The sequence below is a fragment of the Lepidothrix coronata genome, unplaced genomic scaffold (genome assembly GCF_001604755.1).
Source record: "Lepidothrix coronata isolate B3197 unplaced genomic scaffold, Lepidothrix_coronata-1.0 Scaffold193, whole genome shotgun sequence".
Classification (NCBI taxonomy): domain Eukaryota; kingdom Metazoa; phylum Chordata; class Aves; order Passeriformes; family Pipridae; genus Lepidothrix; species Lepidothrix coronata.
The window spans coordinates 174,451-195,981 of record NW_016690373.1 but is presented as its reverse complement, the minus strand read 5'-3'; the positions used below and the strand labels follow the sequence as shown (position 1 = coordinate 195,981).

General features: G+C 38.4%; 1 protein-coding gene across 6 annotated transcripts in view; it reads right to left on the bottom strand.

Annotated features, from left to right (window-relative positions):
• The window catches only part of ATP8A2 (ATPase phospholipid transporting 8A2), a 325,416-nt gene that overhangs the window by 133,000 nt on the left and 170,885 nt on the right, over nt 1–21,531 (bottom strand). For all 6 annotated transcript variants that reach the window (XM_017831596.1, XM_017831595.1, XM_017831597.1 and 3 more), the window contains one exon: nt 19,507–19,617. In XM_017831596.1, coding sequence (XP_017687085.1) covers nt 19,507–19,617 — 111 coding nt within the window. The remainder of the gene's footprint in view (nt 1–19,506; nt 19,618–21,531) is intronic.

Genomic DNA, 21,531 nt, shown 5'->3' with positions numbered 1-21,531 from the left:
GCCCTCAGTGCCTTCAGTCATTCCTGGGGAGCTATCCTTCATCTTTGTCTTACTAGTATCAGGTTCTAGCATGAACACATGCTCAGATACTACAATGTCCTAATTGAAGACTACTGTATATTTTCTTTTAGAGAGGAAGGGAATTTGACAAGTTAAGAAATATATCCTAAAGTAAAAACTACAGCAGCTTAGGTTTAATCATCTGAATTACCTCACAATCAACATGCCCTCTTTTGTGTCCAAGTATTATTCATGCTTCTGAAACAGAGCACAAATTATTTCAATTTTCAGCTGAAATCACCACCCTGATCCCAGAACTACAGTGCAACATTTTACATGTTTCCAGACTTCAAGTTCAGATACCAAGAAACAGACCTCACACAAGAAAACTTGTAATTAGATGCTACAGAAGCTTCTCCCTTCTTCCCACTGTTAGAGATACGTCCAGAGATTTAAGGAAGTGAGGAGTTGCCAGGGCTACTGTTGGGTCCTTTTTCATGTAACAGGGTGCTTCTCTGAAGAAACCAGTTTATATGACTACTTTTGTGCATTGGGAACTCCGAGTTTTCCATGATTAAAAAAACTAAGAACAAAGCACCTACACAACAAATAAAGGGCATTCATTTGATATGGCAAGTTCACAGTATGACATACATATGTATACTACTGAACTGTAAAATCAACTCATTCTCATGGATAAATCTCAGGATAAATCATATTTCAAACAAGATACTGTACTCAAAACTGCTGTGTTAGTTTTCCCAAAAAATTACCAGAAAAGTGAATATTGGTAGTTTCAGGTTTTAATTCCACTCAGCGTCAAGGTCTCTCACAAGAGGTGTAACATGCAACCCATAGAAAAGTTGTTTTGCTTTGTATAGAAATTTAAAAACCTTTCAAGGTTATTTCTAATACAGCACAATGCTTCTTCTAAACACAGCACTAAATTTAGAGTTATAACCAACAATTCCAATGTCTTCCAAAGATTAACCATATACAGTGAAGCAAATCCAGTACCACAAAATAATTTACACCTTGGCTAATTTAAAAAAAACACACACACAAGTATGGCAGTAAAGCATATTGCATGCAACTTCTCAAGACCGAAGTGTTCCTACTTGCCATAGCCATTGAAGACATATTTCTCTTAGCCTGCTCTGCATGCATTGCCATCAACTTGGCGAAATTACAGATATTACAATGAATTCATTAAATTCCAGTATTCCAAAAAGCCACAAAAGACATTTGAGTCACAACAAAGTAAGTAGCTCATCTTTTCACAATTACATTTTTAGTAATTCCTCTTACGCTTATACTAAATTAAGACAAAACACAACCTTTGTCAAAACTGGTAACACATGAAATGATAACATACTTGAGACTACAGTATAGTAATGACCACGTTACTCATATTTATGGAAATCTTAAAATAATCTCTCAACTACACATAGCTTAGCTGTTGGTATTTGAAGGCAAAACCAAACCTTGCTCATGAAGACCTTCATCTATAGCAGTAGTTAATTAGATCACCTTCCTTGCTATCAGGAATTTTTTTAATACTAAGCTTCTAAAGCATTACTAACATCACTACTTTACAGTCAGCATCAAAATACAAAGGACAAGGAAACAGCAGTGTCTTCATCTCTGAAAAGGTGTAGGTTTTCCCCACCTTCTGTATTGCACAGAAATTCACCTGAGACAAAGAAACCAAAGAGAAGGCACCTTACCAGAAAAATTAAAAGCAGAACATGGACTTGAGATGGGTACCCTGTGAGAATTTGTGGGAAGAAGTCAAAAATACATTTGAAAAGTATGAGGGGGGAAAAAATGTTAATGTATTTCAAATGGAAAAGGGTCCTGTGGTTAGCAGTGGTTGCTGAAGAGTGAACAGAACCTTTTGGCTTTTTTTTCTCCTTTGTTTTGTTTTTTTTAAATAAAACTGACTTATAAGCCTTCTGCAAAGAGTTCTATAGTTTAATAATTTAGCCCATGGATGATGCTTTATTAACGGCATGCTTCAGACGTTATCACCGGAAAACTGGATAGAAGCCCAGATGTCTGGTTTAAGACCATTTTTATTTCCTACATTTTCAAAACATTGCATGGGGCTTTAGCTGCATGACTTAGATGAACTTAATGAGAGTCATGCAGCTACGCCTACATATGCTGCTTTGAAAACAGAGACGCACTGGTTTGTGTTCTGCTTTTCTGAAGCTCTCCCTGCAGCGATTTAAAGGTGTTTTTTTCCTCTCAGTCTTTTCTCTAAAGGTCTTCTACGCTTCACCTCACCATGTCTGACAGATAAAGAGCTGAAAACTTCGGACATTTCATTTTTTAAAGACTCCAGTATTCAGATCTTGTGCGGTATCAAGAAAACAAACAGTAAACAGCCAGGTAATGAAATTCAGCCAATTGTGTGTATGTGCTCAATTTAACTGCAGTGGGTTACTTCAAATCAAAACAATGCTGTGGGCACTGAGCAGAGTTAGAACTTGGTATTAACATATGTCATTTATTATGATCGATTCCTACTTACTGTAAATCCCTTTAATACCCACACATGATCAAACTTAATATAGGTTATCAGGTTCAAATCAAAACTTCAGTATATATATTGTATTACACACCACACATCTCAATTGGAAAGCCATGCCATAAATCATCAATTAAGAAAAAAGCAAACCATATATGATAACTTACAATCTATTTAATAAAACCATTTTGCTATGTGTCTGTTGAAAAGCTATAAGAATAATTTTACTGTATTTTCATATTTTCAAATAGTTGAAAATACAGCTTTGCTTATTTTCTTTTATTTTCTTTAAGCATGAGTGTTAATCCTTCCCTTTCCGAGCTTATGAATTGCCTGTTTGAACAAGGGCCCATCTCAGTCAGCTGGCAATTTGCAAATCTGTCTTCAGGTCCAAACAGATCAAGCCTGAGAAAGAATCAGGACTTCACTCTAACCTCTCGATTCTGCAGTGACATGGCAATCAAAAACTAACGAGGAATACAAAGACTCACTTTTACATTTTCAGGACTCATATTTTATAGAAACAAATTATACAAGACACCATGTAAATACTTAACGTTATAACAAGTTCTGAGTAAAAGATCAAGCAACACAAGCAGAAGCACATCAGGGAAGCCTATCTAGACTGGAAAACACATAAATAATGTGATGAAAGAAAGATTACCTGTGGTAGGCCAGCATGAATAACTAGAACACAAACAACTGCAGAACAAGGGTGCCTTTCCTTCATATAGGAAAGACATATAGGAAGACATTTGTACATCAACGCCAATGATGCCTAAGCTACGCTTCTGAACTGTGTTCATAATCAGTGTAATTATTACAAAAGCCATGAGCCCCTAGGAAACACCTTCCAGAAGTTTAGAGATCCTCCTGATCGTGACCAGCAGTAACATGACAGAGACTACCACACACACAACAATGAGCTTACTTCCCTGTCGGATTTAGCCAGGATGGCATTTTCTTCAAGTTTCCTGCATTTCCTAAGACCCCTGGGTTCTAGAGAGACTCATTCTTACTAAAAATGCACACACAGTGCATCCTGTATCATCCCTACTGACAATCTGTCATCCTTCAGGCATTCCCCAGTTGTCAGTTTTGAACATTATTGATTAAGTCCTTTAGTGTACTGAAACATATTACGGAATAAGCTATTATATTCTTATATTCAGGTGCATTAGGCTTTTATATTCTTTGCTAGAGAGACTGGGTGTAGGTAAATGTCCAGAAATAGGGCAGAAAGACAGGTAGACAAGCTTTGAGAGATGTGTCACCAGTGCACAGCACGGGTAAAGAAAATGTAAAGCAGGTATCAACATAATGGAGAAGTGACCACAAATGACTTGTTGATGCAAAAGGAAAGAAGGAAACAGGGAGATGGCCTAATTTTTTAACTGTTTCCTACACCAAGTAACAACATTTTACACTCATACCACAGAGCAAACTGATTTGGCTGCATCAGATTAATTTTCCTAAGGCTACGGATATTTTTTAGAAGATTCTATTCATATCACAAAGTTCACAAAGTAATTCTTGTTTCAGATCTTGGGAAACCACCACCTCAAATTCAAATACTGAAAATATTAATTGCAATATCCTTGTTCTACTCTATTCCTTTTAAGTTTTCATTAGCAACTCATTTCTTTTAAAGATGAGGGATATTGGGAATTACCAAGTCTGACACACTGCAACTATACAGTCTCCTGCTGTACATACAATGGGGATTTCAAAATAGTTTGGGAAACAGGTTTAGGCAAGAGTAATGCAAATATAGAAATAGCTCCTCTTTGAGAAATACATCAAGGATACAAAGAGACGTGCATCCAAGGGAGTGAGTTCAAAATGCTTTTCAGGAAATAGTTGAAATTCACTTATCATTAATAGATAAGCTATTAATTCTCAAACGGAACTGTGCTGGACTTCCAGCTGTTTGAAATACTAAAAAGAAACCTGTAAGTTGGTTTTCATTTTGGTACTACTAAAACTTGTACCTTTTTTTTTGCCCTGCTCCTCTTCCCCAGCACAGTAGAACAGCTGTGACTGACAACTTCTATAAAGGTACCTTTCTACTTTACAGCATACACTAAACATTTTTATGACTGGTAAAACAAGACACCTTCAGGTGGTGCACATGCAAACATGCACATTCAATTCAGAAGGAAGCCTTTCATGGACTGGAAGGAAAAAAACCTGAGTGCTACAGAACAACATGCATTTCTAAGAAAATGCCTTAAACCTCTAATTCTTCCCTGATATAGTTGCAACTAGTCTCAGATGTTGCAGCAGCAAGCACCTGAACAATGCTGGTATTACCCCAAATTATTTTTCAGGTATGGAACTTCCTGGAATGGTTTAGCAAAAGTAGATAATTAATTATTTTGGGGCACTGCTACAGGACCCGGGCACCCAGTGGAGGAAGTGTCCAACTCAAAATTTACGCCAGCTCCAGAAGTGTTGACAAGACTTGCTAATACTTTTTAAATTTTACTTTTTACAGTGTTATCACACAAGACTGATCTCAGTACCAAACTGCACAAGCCAAGGCCAGGAGAACTTCATATCTGCAACGGAAGCAGGAGCTATTTAAATGCAACATGCCGGTTTTTTAGGATATCATTATCTGTATACTGCTAAGCAGGAAGTCATCTGCCAAAACTGCTTTCTGAAATGAGACACATACTCACTACAGGAGTTGATGTGACTGATGCCAGTGGGGGAAGGGGAAATAACTGAAGCCTGGCAGGTGAAAGTCTGTTTGTCCCCATCTACTAGAATTAAACAGTAATTGCTTCTGTTCAAACAAAAGACAGCAGACATTTCCTGCCCACCAGAGTGGCTTCCAGCTATATCTCCAAATGGAGAAATATGATAATTAATATTTTATCTATCTTCATTATTTTTAATGTGACAGCAGATGTAGGAGTATTGCTAGACTTTATATTACAGGAGTGTATGTAGCACCAATTTTCCTTACAAATGAGAAGTTTAACTAAGGGCCTGAACCCCAAGTAGAGTTTGTTGTATCCAGAATTTGTATAATTTACTACTGCTTTGGGGCTGCAATGCAAATCTGTAGATTTGCATCTTCATAGGAAAGGAATAAGAAATTTAGTAATCAATCTCAAGTGAATACTAGTGTGGGTAAAGAGAGCACCTGAAACATCTCATGAGCATGATTTCTCACCAACACTGCAGTAGAATAAGCAGGAAGACAGATTGAGTCAACACAACCAAAACACCCACCCAAGAAACAACAGTCACCAACACTCAGATTATGATGCAGTCAGCTACATGAAGAGTGACAGGCAATGACCAGAGGAACTGTGTTGAGTTTCTCAAGAACACAGCTCTCAGGAGATCATAATTTACTGATCTGACATGTTCTATAGGGAACAGTCGGACTAAAAAATAAAAAATGAACATCAAGCTTTTGGGCAGACAATCACTCATGCTCATGAGTAGTTCCCAGGGAGTGTGGCTATCCTGATAGCAAGCAGAACTAAGTCTCATTCATTAGAAACCATGTATGTACCCACAATGTATACAGGTACCAAAATCAGCATGCTAAAAGTTGCATTAGTCTATGTGTTATCCTTTTTAAAATATAAACAAGGTAATGACTTCATCAATGAAGAGACAACAGACCTTCACCTCAGGAAGGGAGGTTAATTTAAAGGGGAGAGCTTTGTGCCTATCCAAATGGCACCTCCTTTACCCCTACAGCCAAATTGGGCTTTATAAAGCCCACAGAGACCCTTCACAGACCACCAGCACACACTCCCCTTTCTTCACCAAGTCCAAGAATGGAGGGCTTGCCAGGCTTACTTGTAACTTTTTACATTCCCAAAAGGCAAATATATACGGATTTCCAATCCTAAGCCATATTTTAAAGTGTTCCCATTTTTCCTCTCATGCCTTCCCTAAAATTCTTTCTCAGCAGTATCAGTCAACTTGAAGAGAATGGCAACTCTCATGTCTCATATCCCTTGAAGCACTATCCTGGTTTTAGGTAACATTCCTCCTTGTTCCCCTAGATTTACCGCTACCACTTTCTTATTTCAACTCAGCATTAGTTAGAATCTGCTTAAAAAATTGTAGTAACTGCTTCCAAAGAACTAAAGTCTGCCAGAACTTTCATTGCTATCATTTTATGACTCCTCCATTGCAGAAATACCTTGTATTTTAGCACAAGCCAGCTCCTCCTTGTTGCCCAGATGGCCTAACACACATTCTTTAGGACTTCCACACACCTACAATGCCACAAATCACACACCATAAAATCCAGTAATTGTGCATATATTTTGCTAAAATTATGGTCTCTAATGCATTCCCAGTTTTTGAGATATCACAGCTTTGTTATGCACATGAACAACATGGGGGGCATAGAGAAAGTGGTTTTTTTCAGATGTGCCTTTGGGATCAACTACCATTTCTCAGCTTCCTTCTCTCTTACCTAGGTCTGTGTTTGGGATGTCTTTGAGTTACAGATACCCAGACAGCCCCAAAGGGGAAAATTGCTTGATTATAAGTCCCCAAGCAGTTATGCCATGCGATTACTACGGATATCGTGAAAACCAATTCATGTCCTTTATTTGCTCTATCTCACAAAAATTTTTGTCTTTTCTGCAGATATACACATGCAAAAGCTCCCACCTTAGCTTACTAAAATAACATGCACATTTAAGTCTGACAAAAGTCTATAACTCTATGAGAAGAGCTGGTCGTTCCTCTTGTCCAAGGACTCCCGTGTACATCAGGAAGGTGAATTCTAACCTTAAAGAGCCTATCCTGCAGCTGTGCAAGCACTAATGCCTTGGCAAAGGAGGGGAAAGAACACACTCCCAGGGAGAAATGATGACCAGACTGCCCTTTTAAATGGCAGTGTGTGTTAATGTCAGATTAAAGCACAGCCCAGTTGTGAATTCAAGTGATGGCGAAAGCACAGCCCAGTGATAGGTACAGCAACATCCATGACGCAGTTGGAGGGATTTACACTTTCTTAGGGAAGCGGCACCTTGAAGGTGAGCACTGCACAAAGCTTCCAGTGGAGAAAGCTGATGGACTTTGGTGGTACCACACTGCAACTGCACAGTGTGGTACCACCAAAGCAGAGTGCAGCAGGCAAACAAGGATTAACAATGCCAATATAAAAGTCACAGCCTGAAATTTCCTAGATATCGAGTACTTACATATTCAATAACAACAACAACAAACCCCAAACAAATAAAAAAACAACCCAGGGAAAAGTAGAGAAACTCAACAGTCTATCCACACACTGTCCATTAATCAGGATGTATTAATGGGCGTAAACACATTTCTGAATAGTACAGAACCACATGTCATTTTTAAGTCTAATGAATAACAGCTGACACAAAGCACAAGCTGACTGTCATACTGCTTAGCTGCTCCAGACACCTGTCACACCTTGGCTACAAAAGGGAGAAAAGGTTAAGACATTGTTAGTAAACCCAAAAGAGACTCACTTTTCTACCAAAATTGAACTTGACAGGAACCATCATCACAAATAATGCTGAGAGGTTCATGTGATACTAGCTACTGATGCCTTATGCTTCTGCTGTTATTGAGCTGTCTACATATTTTAATCAGTTAACAGTAACAAAATCAATCTGCATCGTCATTTATTAATAAAGATGGCATTATTTGGGTTTGGATGAGAAAGGACAGCATTAGATTTCTTTTCTAACACACACAATATTTATACAGTTCATACAAAAATATATATACTTTCAATGAATCCTGCAGAAGCTAGATACAGCTAAGGCTAATATATTCCATCTTCTCACATTCCAAATGCACTCATGCAAAAGTAATTAAGGAAAGAAATCCAGCAAGAAGAAAGAAAGCAAAATAACTGTCACATTTAAAAGCTGGCAGACCAAGTTTTGACCTCCTTCGCTCTTCTGAAAGTATGAAGCCACCAGTGGTTCTCCATGTCTTTGTCTTGGAACAGAAACGGATTGTAACATACACCTAAAAATGCACCAAGAACACTTTGCTCTTATTTTTCCACAGAATGTGCCCCTGTGCCTTTTGGGGTGTAGTTTTGGGGTTTTAGTTTAAGCTAAAATCAGTGATTACTGATGTTTATATTCCACATTCAAGTATACCCACAAATGTGTGTTAAAATAATGGTGGCCTCAACCTTTAAGTATTGGTCCTGAATCTCCTCTCCCTTCCCTGACGCAGACCTCATTACAGTGAGCTGTGAATCCTGGCTAAGAAATATCAAAAAAATCCATTGGACCAGGATGCCCTTATTTCACAGCAGTTACACTGAAATTGCAATGGCTCATGAAAAGAATCAGGTTCAAAATAGTAAGGAAGAGGAGAAGTAACAGACAACATTATGAATTGTCATTAGAATATCAGGGGCAGGAGCTGCAACAGACTCAACTAAAAAGATTGTGTTCATCATTGCTAGGCTTTGCAAACGAAGATGTGGGAAGGGCTCTACCCACGTTTGCTACAAGCGCGCTCATGGCTAAAAAGGCCAATGTGAGATAGACAAGTCCAGCTGCAAAAGGCACAGCAGAAAGACTCCTTAGGTGGTATATTCTGCAAGATACGATTCTCTCTGCATTGTCTTTTCTCCTCGAGAGTGATCCTGCGTGCTTTCTCAAAAGCATCAGCAGCGTTACAGATGGTGTGTCTCCAGACCTCCCGACTGGAGGCCAGAGTAGACCAGTTATGTTGATCAATATGGTCAAGGCTGAGATGATGTTTCAGGGAGTCCTTGTATCTTCTCTTCGGGGTTCCTTTCTTGTGGCAGCCAGTGTAACTCAGAAGTAATACTATCAATAGCATAATTTGCTATTTCTAGTGAATTTTAACATGTAAATGGTTTTGTTGAAAAGAGCAAGGAGATATAACAAGCAATTACATGCTCTCTAGAGCACATAATTAATCAAAAGCATATAAATAGTCATAGCTATCTGCATTGACTCAACATCTCAACAGAGAATGAGAAGATAACCTGTTTTGGACAGATAACTCAAAGCTGTTATAAAGCTGTGTGCTGTCACACAGGCCAGTGCCTCCTAATGCCAATTCAATTAATTCCCACATAGAAGGGAGTCTCTCAAGGGCACTGAGTGATAACAACTATTTTTTTTTTTTGCTTCCAGCCAGAGAGCTCTAGCTCCTTACAGGGCAGATATCCCTTGGGTGAAACACAGTCAAACCAGTGAAGTAATTTTACAACAGAAGAGGCTGTAAAAGCACGTTTCAAACTAACACCTATGCTGCTGCAGATTTACACTGCGGAATGATCATGGAGGATATGGTATACTTTTTACCTGTGACCCTGCTCTAATAAAAAAATTTGGCTGAAGACCTTGAACTCAACCAAACAAACACTCCAAACCTATACTTTGGATTTTTTCCTTGACAAACACAAGATACATTTTATTTTAAATCCTGTGCATGCATTTAAACTAGGTTACAGATGCCTTTTATGCATCCCAAGATAAAACAATCTCTAGTGGTTAATTAGTGAAACTGGATAGAGGTATTTTTATCATTAGTGCTCATCCAAGTGAAATGGCAAAATTATTTTCTAGCAGCATTTAAAAGTAGAATCTGTATTCAGTTGAATTTGTTCTGTGTCCTACCTTCTTTGGGTCATGAGCATAAAAACCCAAGAAACCTCAAAATAATTAGGACCAGCTCAGTTCACAACACAAATACTGGAAAGAAATTTTATATTCCAAAAATATGGTGACTCTACATTCCTGAGCTAGCATTCAGAAGGTTTTTGGAGTTGTCTATGAAGAAGCATTAAGACACCAAAGGCTATGAATTCATCAGTTGTATGCATCTGTACTACAAGGACCCACTAAAAATTTGACCTTTAGAAACATATACTCCAGTGGTGCCTCTAAAGATGCCAGAGAAATGCCCTTACCAAAAATTACAAGGGAGAAGTCATCACTGAGACTGCTGTAGCACAGAAGCTCAGGTAAGGCTAGCTTTTTTGCTGAACTTGCCAAGAACAAAGAGACAAAGCATGAATAAAATGCTTCAAGATTATAAAACAGAACACAAACCAGAATGTTTCAGTGTTATGTTCGAGTTACTCACGCTCGAGAAAATCTAAGCCACAAAGCCTTACTGTACCACAAGCGAGCAGTTGGCAGTCAGGCAGACTTCAGTTCAGTCAAGCAAAACACAGCCCATGCAGACCAGCACACTTCTTGTGTGTACACAACAAACAGTATCCTAGCACATGGTTTGGGACAAATAAACTCATTTTATTTCTAAAGAACTGCAAGAGAAGTAGAAAATGCAGTGACTTCAGTAGGACTGCTCACAGGCAAGCCACCACACATTTTCAAATGTGGGCTCTAAGCTAAGTTCCCCATTGTGAAATTGCACAAAAGCATGACTTGTGAATCAGTATTACACCTTGTCTGCAACACTTCCAAACTCTCTGTCACTACCTAAAAACGCTTTACACAGACCTGTGCAAAAAGAACTGCAGCAAACCCCTCTTCACACCTAGGCTGAGCAATGTCTTTAAATACCAGGATAACTTCTGAGTTTAACTGCAGCAGATACAGCTAACTGAGTAGAAGTAATTCTGCTCTTCTCTCCCCTGGAAGACTCAAGTCTCCCAAGTTGTATTAAGTCACAGAATATGCACGTTTTCAGTGCCATTTTAACTTGAGCACCTCAAAGCTACACCAAAGAATTCGATTCACTGTTACAATTTGTCATCAGTCACTGGTGCCAGGGCAAGTCCTCTTCAGCCTCCTTTGTAAGCATGTGTATTACCGTTTTCAAAAACACTGATCTCTTCTCTCAGGTGTCCTGCGATAGGACCCAAGGGAATGGCATGAAGCTGTGTCAGGGGATGTTTAGGCTGGATATCAGGAAAAGGTTCTTCACCCAGAGGGTGGTTGAGCACTGGAACAGAGTCCCAAGGTAAGTGGACACAGCACCAAGCCTGAGAGAGTTCAAATGCTTGGACAATGCTCTTGGGCATATGGTGTGACTCTTGGGGTTGTCCTGTGCAGGGCCAGGAATTAAGACTTCGATGATCCTTGTGGGTCCCTTCCAGCTCGGGATACTCTATGATTCAATGAAAAGCAAGTAAATTGTTGTAGAAATGCATTTTGAACATTGCTATTTTAAGCAATGAGGTACAAGCAAAAATGGAAAAGCCCTTACACCCTCAGCATAAGAGCCCCATGGTTTGTTTAACAAAAAAGGAAAACAGACAAAACCCCCTGCTCCATACATGCAAGATGCATAGGACCTTACTCTGCTCTCAGTTATTCCCATGCAAATGAATAATGTCTCTATTAAAGGAAGTTTATTTATACAGGTATAGCCCAAATATAAAGAAAACCATTACAGGCCTTTCACAAAGGTTGTATTTGTGAATAGCTGTATTACAACATATGCATCTATGTATCTGCCTCAAAATTGTTCTCTTCAGTGCAGCAGAGCATACATTGCTAAACTCAGCATGAATGTGCTAAGCACAGGTAATTCCTTGATGAGGTTTATTTGCACTTTTAACATCAATACAAAGTTGAAATTTAGCCTGCTCTGTACCTACAAGTAATACAACATACACTGAATTAGTCTAGGTAAAAGGAGGATTCATTTCCCTTTATTTTTATTAAAACAATGGGTTATCCAATACTGAGGCAGAGCAGCCAATGTTTTTCATGTCAATGTTCAAAGCCATAAGAGGAGTTACATTTTATACGGAAACTTTTAGCTTTTGGAAAGAGAGTGGGGCTCAAATTAAGAACAATGAACACTTGAATTCCAAAGCTGGTTTTGCAATGAAAAAAATCTAGGTTTGAATTTTTCTACCTTTCATAATAAAGGTTTAGTTTCCCTAGTAAAAGTTTCCACACATTAGGAACTTGAACTTCTATTTTTATTAGTGACATAGTTAAACTTAAAAACATTTACTGATAACAGGATTCTGGCTTTGATGAACAGATTGCTCATGATGAACACACTGACTGCATGTTTTACATTTAATGGCCTCAAATTTAGAGAACAGCATTATCATTGCTTTGTTATAAGCCCACCAAATGCGAATCTAAGATCTTTCACACCAGATTAAGCATACATTTTACCAAGGGGGAAAAAAAAAAAAAATCACTGTGCCTTTCATATACCTCTTATGCATATAAATGTACACAGTAAATTGATCGAGGCACTCTCAAATGTATTATGTGTCCAATAAAATGTCACAGTAGATCTCTTCTTGAAGTAATCTACTGCAGTATGTATTGAACCTGATGGGTGTTTCACCCAGAGATTTTCAGACCATGCTAAGGAACCTGATTATCATTTATAATATTTGGAGTGTTGAAAAATTACAGGTTGCATTGGTTGTAGGGTGTAATTAAGGCAGTGTTCATAAATTCAGAGTAATGTTGATAGTTTCCATGACTTTTAAAAATGGTTGGAAAAAATTCAAATCCAGCCGTTACATAGCTGGGTCAATTTAGTTTTCAGAGAAGACAGAGTGCTCTCCAGTGATTCACTGTGCAGTGCATAGCACTAAAAAAGAGAGGCAAATTAGCATGGATTTATCTTTTTTAGTGACTCCTTGGAAACTCTTGGGGTTAACATGGTCAATTATGAAGCCAAAACCAAGAAGTCAATCATGGATTAAAGTTGGTGAGACTATCCTATACATAATGCTGAATTTCTTCAGAAATACAGAATTGTCAGTGGTAGTGATATAAACCAGGTACTGTAAAAAGAATTAGGGTATATTTTTAAGAACAAAAAGAAAAGCACTATCTGGACAATTTTGGCCAACTGTTTTTACAATATTCCAAGAACATTGGCAGGCTATTCGTAGTATCTCTTTCCTGTAACTATTGCTACTAAAGAATGTTTTCTTGAATTGGAGACTATGATTGGCTTTTTTGGTAGCTGGGAAGGGGATAGCATTCTATGCTGCCCTAGGTCTTCTGCATGGTAAACCTGTCTGATAAACAGTGCAAGAGAAAAATAGGCACACTTGTAAGACCTGTTTTTCCACAAATTATCAAGAGCCAGTGCTGAGTCTCACATGCTTTTCTCCTCACACTGCATCCATGTGCTTTTCTCCTCACACTGCATCCACACTGTGCTTTCCATGTCTCCAAGTTCTGTGCTGTACCCTCTGTAAATACTCTGCACTTTTTGAACTGAACGATTAACATTACCCAAGCTAAGAGCTTTGGATTCCTTTCCTTTTACATGTTTCAAAAACAAATGAGCAATAAGAACAGAAAAAAAGATTCTTTCATTTTCTGGACAGGATTAAGCCACCTCAACATAGACCTCTTAATACTGGTGCTTCAGACAGGTGATGGTCATCAGCAGGTCCTGTGACATACCTGCCAGTCCCATACTGCCCTCCATGAGCCCAGAGCATCCATAAACATAATCTACATACATTTCTCTCAGGCACCTAATTTATACCTGATACCAACCTTAAGGACACCGAATCCCACCTTCTGCCTGCCTGAAAGCACCCGTCTGTGGAGGTTAACTTACTTATTCAGGATACACGTCCATTTGTGAGAATCCAAAGGCTAGATTCCCAAATGATGTAAAATGGAAGTCACATACACATTTGTCCTTTGCTTCATCATAATTAGAGCATTGTGCTAAGCCTACCACATGAACTGAGTATATGAACACAGAAGTAATGATTATTAAATGCCTATTGGCATTTGAAGTATTTGAACAGGCAACTGAATAATTTGAATAAATAAGTATGACAAGACAGCTAGCTGCCTGTATTTTTGTTATCCTTGTTAGAAAATTTTGCAACCAGATGTTCTTATCCTTAATTTAACACTGGGGGGAAATACTGTTCTCATCTCTTAAGAAAGTTGCTTTATATGACAACAATTATTGAGCTTCAGTCCTCAACTTACTGCAAAAATCCCCATGCTTGGTTTTCTATTGCCTCGCTGCAACCTCAGAGCGGCAAAGTCAATTGGAAACAGAAAGCACAGGGATGTAAGCAGAAGTCAGATTACATAAATCAGGGATAAGCACACCAAAGCATTAGAGCTGTATATTTTTTAGTAACATATCAGATACACTCATTTCTGCATACCATTTGGAGAACAGAGTTAAAATTCCCATGTCTGCTTTCCATATTTTTAAAAATACCTGTTGTGATTGACAGGAAACCATGAAAACAGAAAAAACAAATGAAAGGTCTCAAGCAGCAACATTTCATGTGTGCTTTTGCAGCCTGTGCTGTGAGCTCATCTGAAGTGGTGACCACTAAGTGTGTGGAGCACTTAACAGCTCTCATTGCCAGACCTTGCTGACTCACTAAACCATCACTTCTTTAAAAGCATGTTTATCTATAAATTGTGTTTACTCAGAGTTTTCGAAACTCAAAAATTCAACTCTAGAAAAAAAATTATGATCCTGGTATTTTCTTCTTATCTTGTTTGTTTAACACCACTCACATATTAAGATTTCCCTTTCAGGATTCACAAAGAAACAGCTTTCTAATATCGCCTTACAATTCATCTCTGGATTCTTAAGGCACAAATTAGAATAATGCAGCATCAAGTGATGGACGCTATATTCTCCCCTTCCCACTTGTCATCCATTTCTCTGCCATGGCCCTCCACTGCCAGACCTTGACACTGGGACCACCTATTCCGACCCCCAACTCATTCTGCAATATATAATCCAAAAGCACTTCATATCAGGCACATTTCAAAAAACCAACAAGTTGCAGTGAAGTACTGAGCACACTTTTCCCGCACATTGTGTTGGCCTGAAAGCTATCTTCCATGTTAATGTTTCCACAGAACCATTCCCAAAGGTCTTAAACTCTTACCTGATATTTCTGATCTCATCTTTGATCTTGCTGTGTTTTACTTCTCCAAGAATGACATGAAAGCAATATTCCTGTATTCTTTTACATTTGAAATCAGCTATATTTCAAAGCTCTGATACCATCAGGACAACTTTATGTCATCTGCAGTGAAATATATCTGCTCGACAGATGTGAAACAGATCTTTCATTTCACTAGTCAGTTTAAAGCCAGGTACATAAGTAATTGAATGAAATGGTATTTTGTAAGGATACCCAGGTACTTGCCTGTCAAATCTTCAAAAGCCAAAACCTTGTCACTGACCTTCTGCCTCAGAATGATGCTGAATGGTTTGCTTTCCTCAGAAATGGCTTTAGTGTACAGCGCTACTGCAGCTAGACACGGGAAATATAGGAATGGACATCAAAGAGAGGGCTTTAGATTTGTATTTCATCCCTGCAGCCATACTGGTAGCTTTCCATGTAGATTCCCTTGCAACCAGCATGGCCAGTCAAGAGTGGGAAAGCAGCAGCAATTAATGTATCAATCAGCTCTGTGGATGGAAAGGTTTGATTTTGCACCCCTCTTGGTAAGTGACTCCCTAAGCAAGGGAACCTCAACTTAATACCCTAAAGCACCTTGACAATAGTGATATGCAAGTGCTCAGGCTAAGAAGCACATCAAAAGGACTTGCATTTCCAGGACCTGCTGCTCTTTCTGCTTTTTGTTTGTATTTCAATGAGTTTTGTATTTTCAAAAATCAAGGGGAGAAATCAAGAGAACAGCAGAAGGACAACAATGAAGAAATGCTAAGGGAGATATCAGCCAGAGAAAGGAATGGAACACAGCTGTTAAGCCAAGCCAAAAATCTTCTCAGACTTCGCTGAGCTTTATTACTCTGATGACTTAAAATTCACCTCTTGAAAAATATTAGGAGGGCCTTATCAAGCAAGAGGGAAAATATATTCACCTCTGTTTCCCCTGCAATCACAAAACCACAAGGCTTCTGTTATACTACCTCTCCAGCTATATGAAATTGTCCCAATATGGGTGCACATTTTAGTCATCAAAGCAGCTGAAAACAGTTCCTGGGCCTGTCTCTCCACAAACAACAAGCCACTGCAGGAAGGCAAGCACCAGCCTTAACCCCGCAGCATCTCTCAGGAGTAAAGCCCATGATGGCAGTTACCTGAGTATCCTTCCCACAAAACCCCAAAATCTGTATTTCAACCCAGAACCTGAAGAAAAGCTGATAAAATTTAATGTTTCAGAGATGCAACACTTTGGATACCCTGGGTATAAGAGTGACAGGTGTCAAGATGAACTTCTAAGTGTATGAGGGGTTTTAGTATACCAACATTGGGATGCTAGGAAAGGAGACAGCAATGTTCTTCTCAAGCATTTATCGTTGTTTAATTAACTTAAGTTTAATCTTAATGCATGCCTCTGCAAGTTGTGTCCAGATGTTCTGTATGCTAAGCTGGAGCACCACCTCTTCCTTCTGGTGTTTGGATAGTATCAGGGAATAAAAGTTATGAAGAGCCCCAGTGCCTCACTGCTGCAAAACCCACTTATGTAAGGCTTACAATGTCTATTCCTCAGGTGTTAAAATTTCATTGAAATAAAACAGATACAGTAACAAAGCTATAACTGACAGTCATATTCACGATGCGCTTTTTGATTCAACTGTATAAATATTTACTCAGTACAATCTTTCAGAAGATACGCTTAGAAAGTAGTTCATGTTCAAATCCCTGTTTCATTATGATGCTAAAAGAATATTCTCCATACACCACACATCCAAGCAGAAAGTAAAAAGTAGATATTAAATTTGTCCAGTGCTCTGGGAAACAATCAGGAATGCACCATATGCACAACTGTGCAACAGTGCAGAAGCGCACTTAAGTTGAAGGATTTATTCCCTTGTGGAGCTTCTCTTTCATGAGCATCACTCCATACCACAGACTGATCAGCACTCCTGAGCCTCACAGCAGGACAACAAAACAACTCATCTTTCTTTGTGCAAAGCTAAGGAGGGAATTAAAGATCTCTCCTCTCTCCCTTGCATCCCCAGGATACCAAAACTGGTATCTCTTGGGTTTCCAGGCAATTTGGCTGGTTTTATACAGTTTTGGAGGGGAAGTTCCTTAAAGCTGCTAGTAAAGCAAACTCACCAGGGAAACTAAAACCAAATTGAGCTCTTCCCACTGCTGCAGGACTACAAGATTACTTCTGTCATTTTACCTCCTCCTAAGTCTTAAATTTGTTCCCAACTTCTATGAAGCATACGTACAGAAGGGTAACTGCATCTTGTAACATATTTTTCAGTGCTCAGGTGTTGATGGAACTGATCTTAGTCATGGATATCAGGAGACACAAAAGCTCTTTTGCCTCAGTACAGCTTGCAGAAAGAACTGAACACAGACTAAGACAGCAAAGAGAATATCTGACCCCACATTCACAGAGCAGACTTGCACTGTATGTATCATACAGAGATATCTGGCTAATAAAATTCCTCCCTATGGTAAAATGATTCAGCTATCTCTCGCTAGAGGTCCCAGAGACGTTCACTTGTCTTCAACCCCTTGCACAGCTGCTCAATGGGAAAGCATAATTTAGCCATAAAACATTTAATGCAGAACTTAATTTACCTGTCAGACTACAGTAAATGAAGCAAAGACAAATGGGCTAGAAGCAGGACTTGCACACTAATTTTCAAATGAAGAAAAGAAATCATAGAAGGTAATCGTGAAGCTGTTAAGCATTTTCTGAACAATTCACGGAAAACCCCACCAATTGCCACGCTCAATAAGAAACCCACTAGAAAAGTAATTTTAAAAATTATTTATATTCCTTTTGCACAATAACAAATATTATTGTCATCTCCAACAGCATGTAAAAAACCTTCCTAAAAACATGATGTGTGGGATAACTCTTGCAGTAGAATAATCTGTACTGAAATTTTAACAACCAACAGCTAATTCAGAAACAGCACAGGAAAAATGGAACAAGTCAGTGGAAAGTATTTGTTCTCTAAGAGTCTAACATCATGCACAAAAGCTGATCAAACCCTGAAAGAGCCAGATACACACACACTGACCATTACAGGACTTACTTAATAGCAAAACATTATTTACCCACTGTCTCCTGTAACTGATATAACTATCTGCCTAATTCTACATGTTGCAGTTTTCCTATCTGTCAACCTCATTCATGGCTGCTAAACTGTAGAAAGAAATAGAAAACCTAATATATATATATATACACACACACACACACAGACTTATATTGATAAAAGCAATGAACACTGTGGAAATTGCTGTACCAAGTGATTACTTGATACTCAACTGACCAAACCACTGAGTTCAAGTTCGTCACGTGCTTCTAAGCAACAGCACATGATAAAAATCCCTTCTTGATACTTCTTAAATTCAAGACTATATTCTGCAGCATGAGAACTACACTCCTGTCTAAGCAGGCTGAAATGCAATGTATTAATGGTAGTAACAGTATTCAGTTCTCTTTAAAATCCAGTTTCACTACTTGACATCTTCAGGCATTTAATTTTCAAAAGACAGTTAGTTACCTTTTAATTATGAAATCAAATAACCTGACTGATTTTATCATTTCACTGGCACTGTAGGGCAAAATTATGTCTTCTCTTTCCAAAAAACAAGGCAAACTAATTTCAGTTCCAGCTAATCTACACTTTGTAACTTGGAAACAACAGCTATAATTTTGCCTGGTTTACTATTTGTCTATAGAGTTTTTCCCAATTCTATCAAACAAACTTTTGATTTAAATTAGCCCAAATTCAAGTTTTTATAAATATAAGGTCTACTTGAAATGTTTCCATGAATACAAAGATGCTTTCAATAAGAACATTTGTACAGAAGACATTAACTTTGTCCCTGACATCTCATATCCCAGGCTTCACTGTACCAAAACCTTCATTTTTCCTTTTACAAATGTTACAAGATTACAGTCAACTAAACCTGAGGAGGAAAACTGAATTTTAAGTTGTTAAATATGGAAGAAAAAACCCATCATTTTAGCTCAATCCATTTGGATGAGTTTTGCTTTTTGTAAGAGAGAATTTGAGCAGTAAGCACCAGTTAGACCCATCCATTTAGTTACTCTTACCTCAATAATATACAAAACCACATTTTTGTAGAAGCAATACAGAATGCATTTGGTAACTCGATTGTAACTCCAAGCACCATGGACCAACAACAGCTTCTCCAAGTAGGCAAACTGAAAGACAGAAAAGAAGCATTCACATATATGAAGAATTGTTAAAAAAAAAATTTGGATTAAGTTAATTCCTTGCCTTCAGGAAAAAAAAATCCTCAAATCAGATATGAAAGCTATTCAAGTGCAAACTTAAATAGCTTAGCAGTACATGCAAAAAACAACACGTAAACAGGTAGCATCCTTTCTGTAAGAAAACTTCTGAATGTTTTAAAGTGTTCTTCACTGGCTTGTATCAGCAAGAAGTCTTCGACTGGTATTCCATTCCTATAGTTCAACGGCTTACAAGGTTCAGAGCCTCTTTTCTCTGTGTTAAAAGAACAGTCTAATAATTAGAACTGTCTTGAAATGATATAAAGTGCACAAGGGGGAACAAAAGTGGAAAAAAGATGCATAGAGTCATTTACAGAGAACAGATATTTACATTAGCATTTCCACCATACAAAATGTATGCGATCATGTGTTACAGAAAGCACCTAAAATATTGTATAAGGGCCATATATATATATAGAGAGAGAGAGAGAAAGGGCATTTGCCAAAAAGGGCAAGTAAATAAGTCTTATACAAATGCGTACCTTTTAATGCTAGTTTGAACCACAGATACAGCTCAAACTCAACCTTTTTGAAAATGGAACTTTTATAGAACCAGTCTCATAATCCAGCCTGGGGAATGCATAATTTTCAACTGATGGTTTTGTTAGTCAATTTTTTTATGGCCTGAAGCATTCCTCCTTTGTCCAGCTCCCCAGCTGAAACTGGTGACTGTGTTTACTGTTTAGCACGTGTGTACCTGAAGGCATCTGGGACACTAAGGTGGGACCATTATTTTGCTTTGCTTCCTTTCCAACAAAGTGACTTCACATGAAAAACTTGTCTGCCTAAATTTAGATTCTATATCATTTAATTTAACTAAAACTTATTTGAAACTGAAAGCTAAAGTAATGAGTTAGGACTGTCAAGAGAGAGCTCTGGTCCCATGCTTTCCAGCACTGAAATCACTGAACCACAAATCCTGTAAGGGCAGCCCCTCTCCCATGCATCAGCAACTCAGATTTGTTAGGATATGCCAGTAAAGAAGGAGAGAAAACAAAAATGAACCAAGCTTCATGGTTCAGTCTCTGCCCAACTTGAGCCAGGCTGAAACTGGGAGACTCACAAGGGAGTAGCTGACATCTAATACCTCAAGTTAATATGCAGGACAGCAACAACTTTCCTCATCAAAATCACTAACAAAACACATCAGAGGTGATGGGAAACTTGCCACTATGTCTTTAAAAGTCACCCCAAACCTCTTGCAGAGAGTAGTTGGACACACCCTGAAAACTTGTCTCTGCTGAAACTAAGGATTGGCCATTTTGGATGTAGTCTTCTCTGGAGCTCTCATGAAAATGAGTGCACTGCAGAACACAGCAAGGAAGGTACTCACAGCCTAAATAACGCGCTGAGCCTGCTCACACTGGTGAAGAGTTCCACTACGACATGGCAAAGAATTAAATTTGTTTTGACGCTGAAATTATGCAAATGCACAGCTACTGGCATAGAGCAACAGTACAGACAGGGGCTCTACTACAACACTGCCCTTGTTTGGACACTCCTGTATTTAGAGAGTTTTAAATCAGCAGGGAACATTACGACCATCTGGTCAGCCTTCCTGTGAAACAGTTTGTGTAAGCTTTCAGAGTCATCTCTATATTGACCCTAGCATAACTTCTTTCATACACAGATTATCTTCTAGAAAGATACCTCCATCTTGACTGAAGGGTGTGCTGATGGCATACTGGGGGGTTTTAAGACAGTGAAAATGCATCCTCAATACAAGCCAATTTTTCCAAAGAAGAAAACTGAAACAAGAACATTTGCTGAAAAAGGTAGCTTTCCTAATTAAGAAAAAGGAGCAGTCCCTAAACACCAGATGTT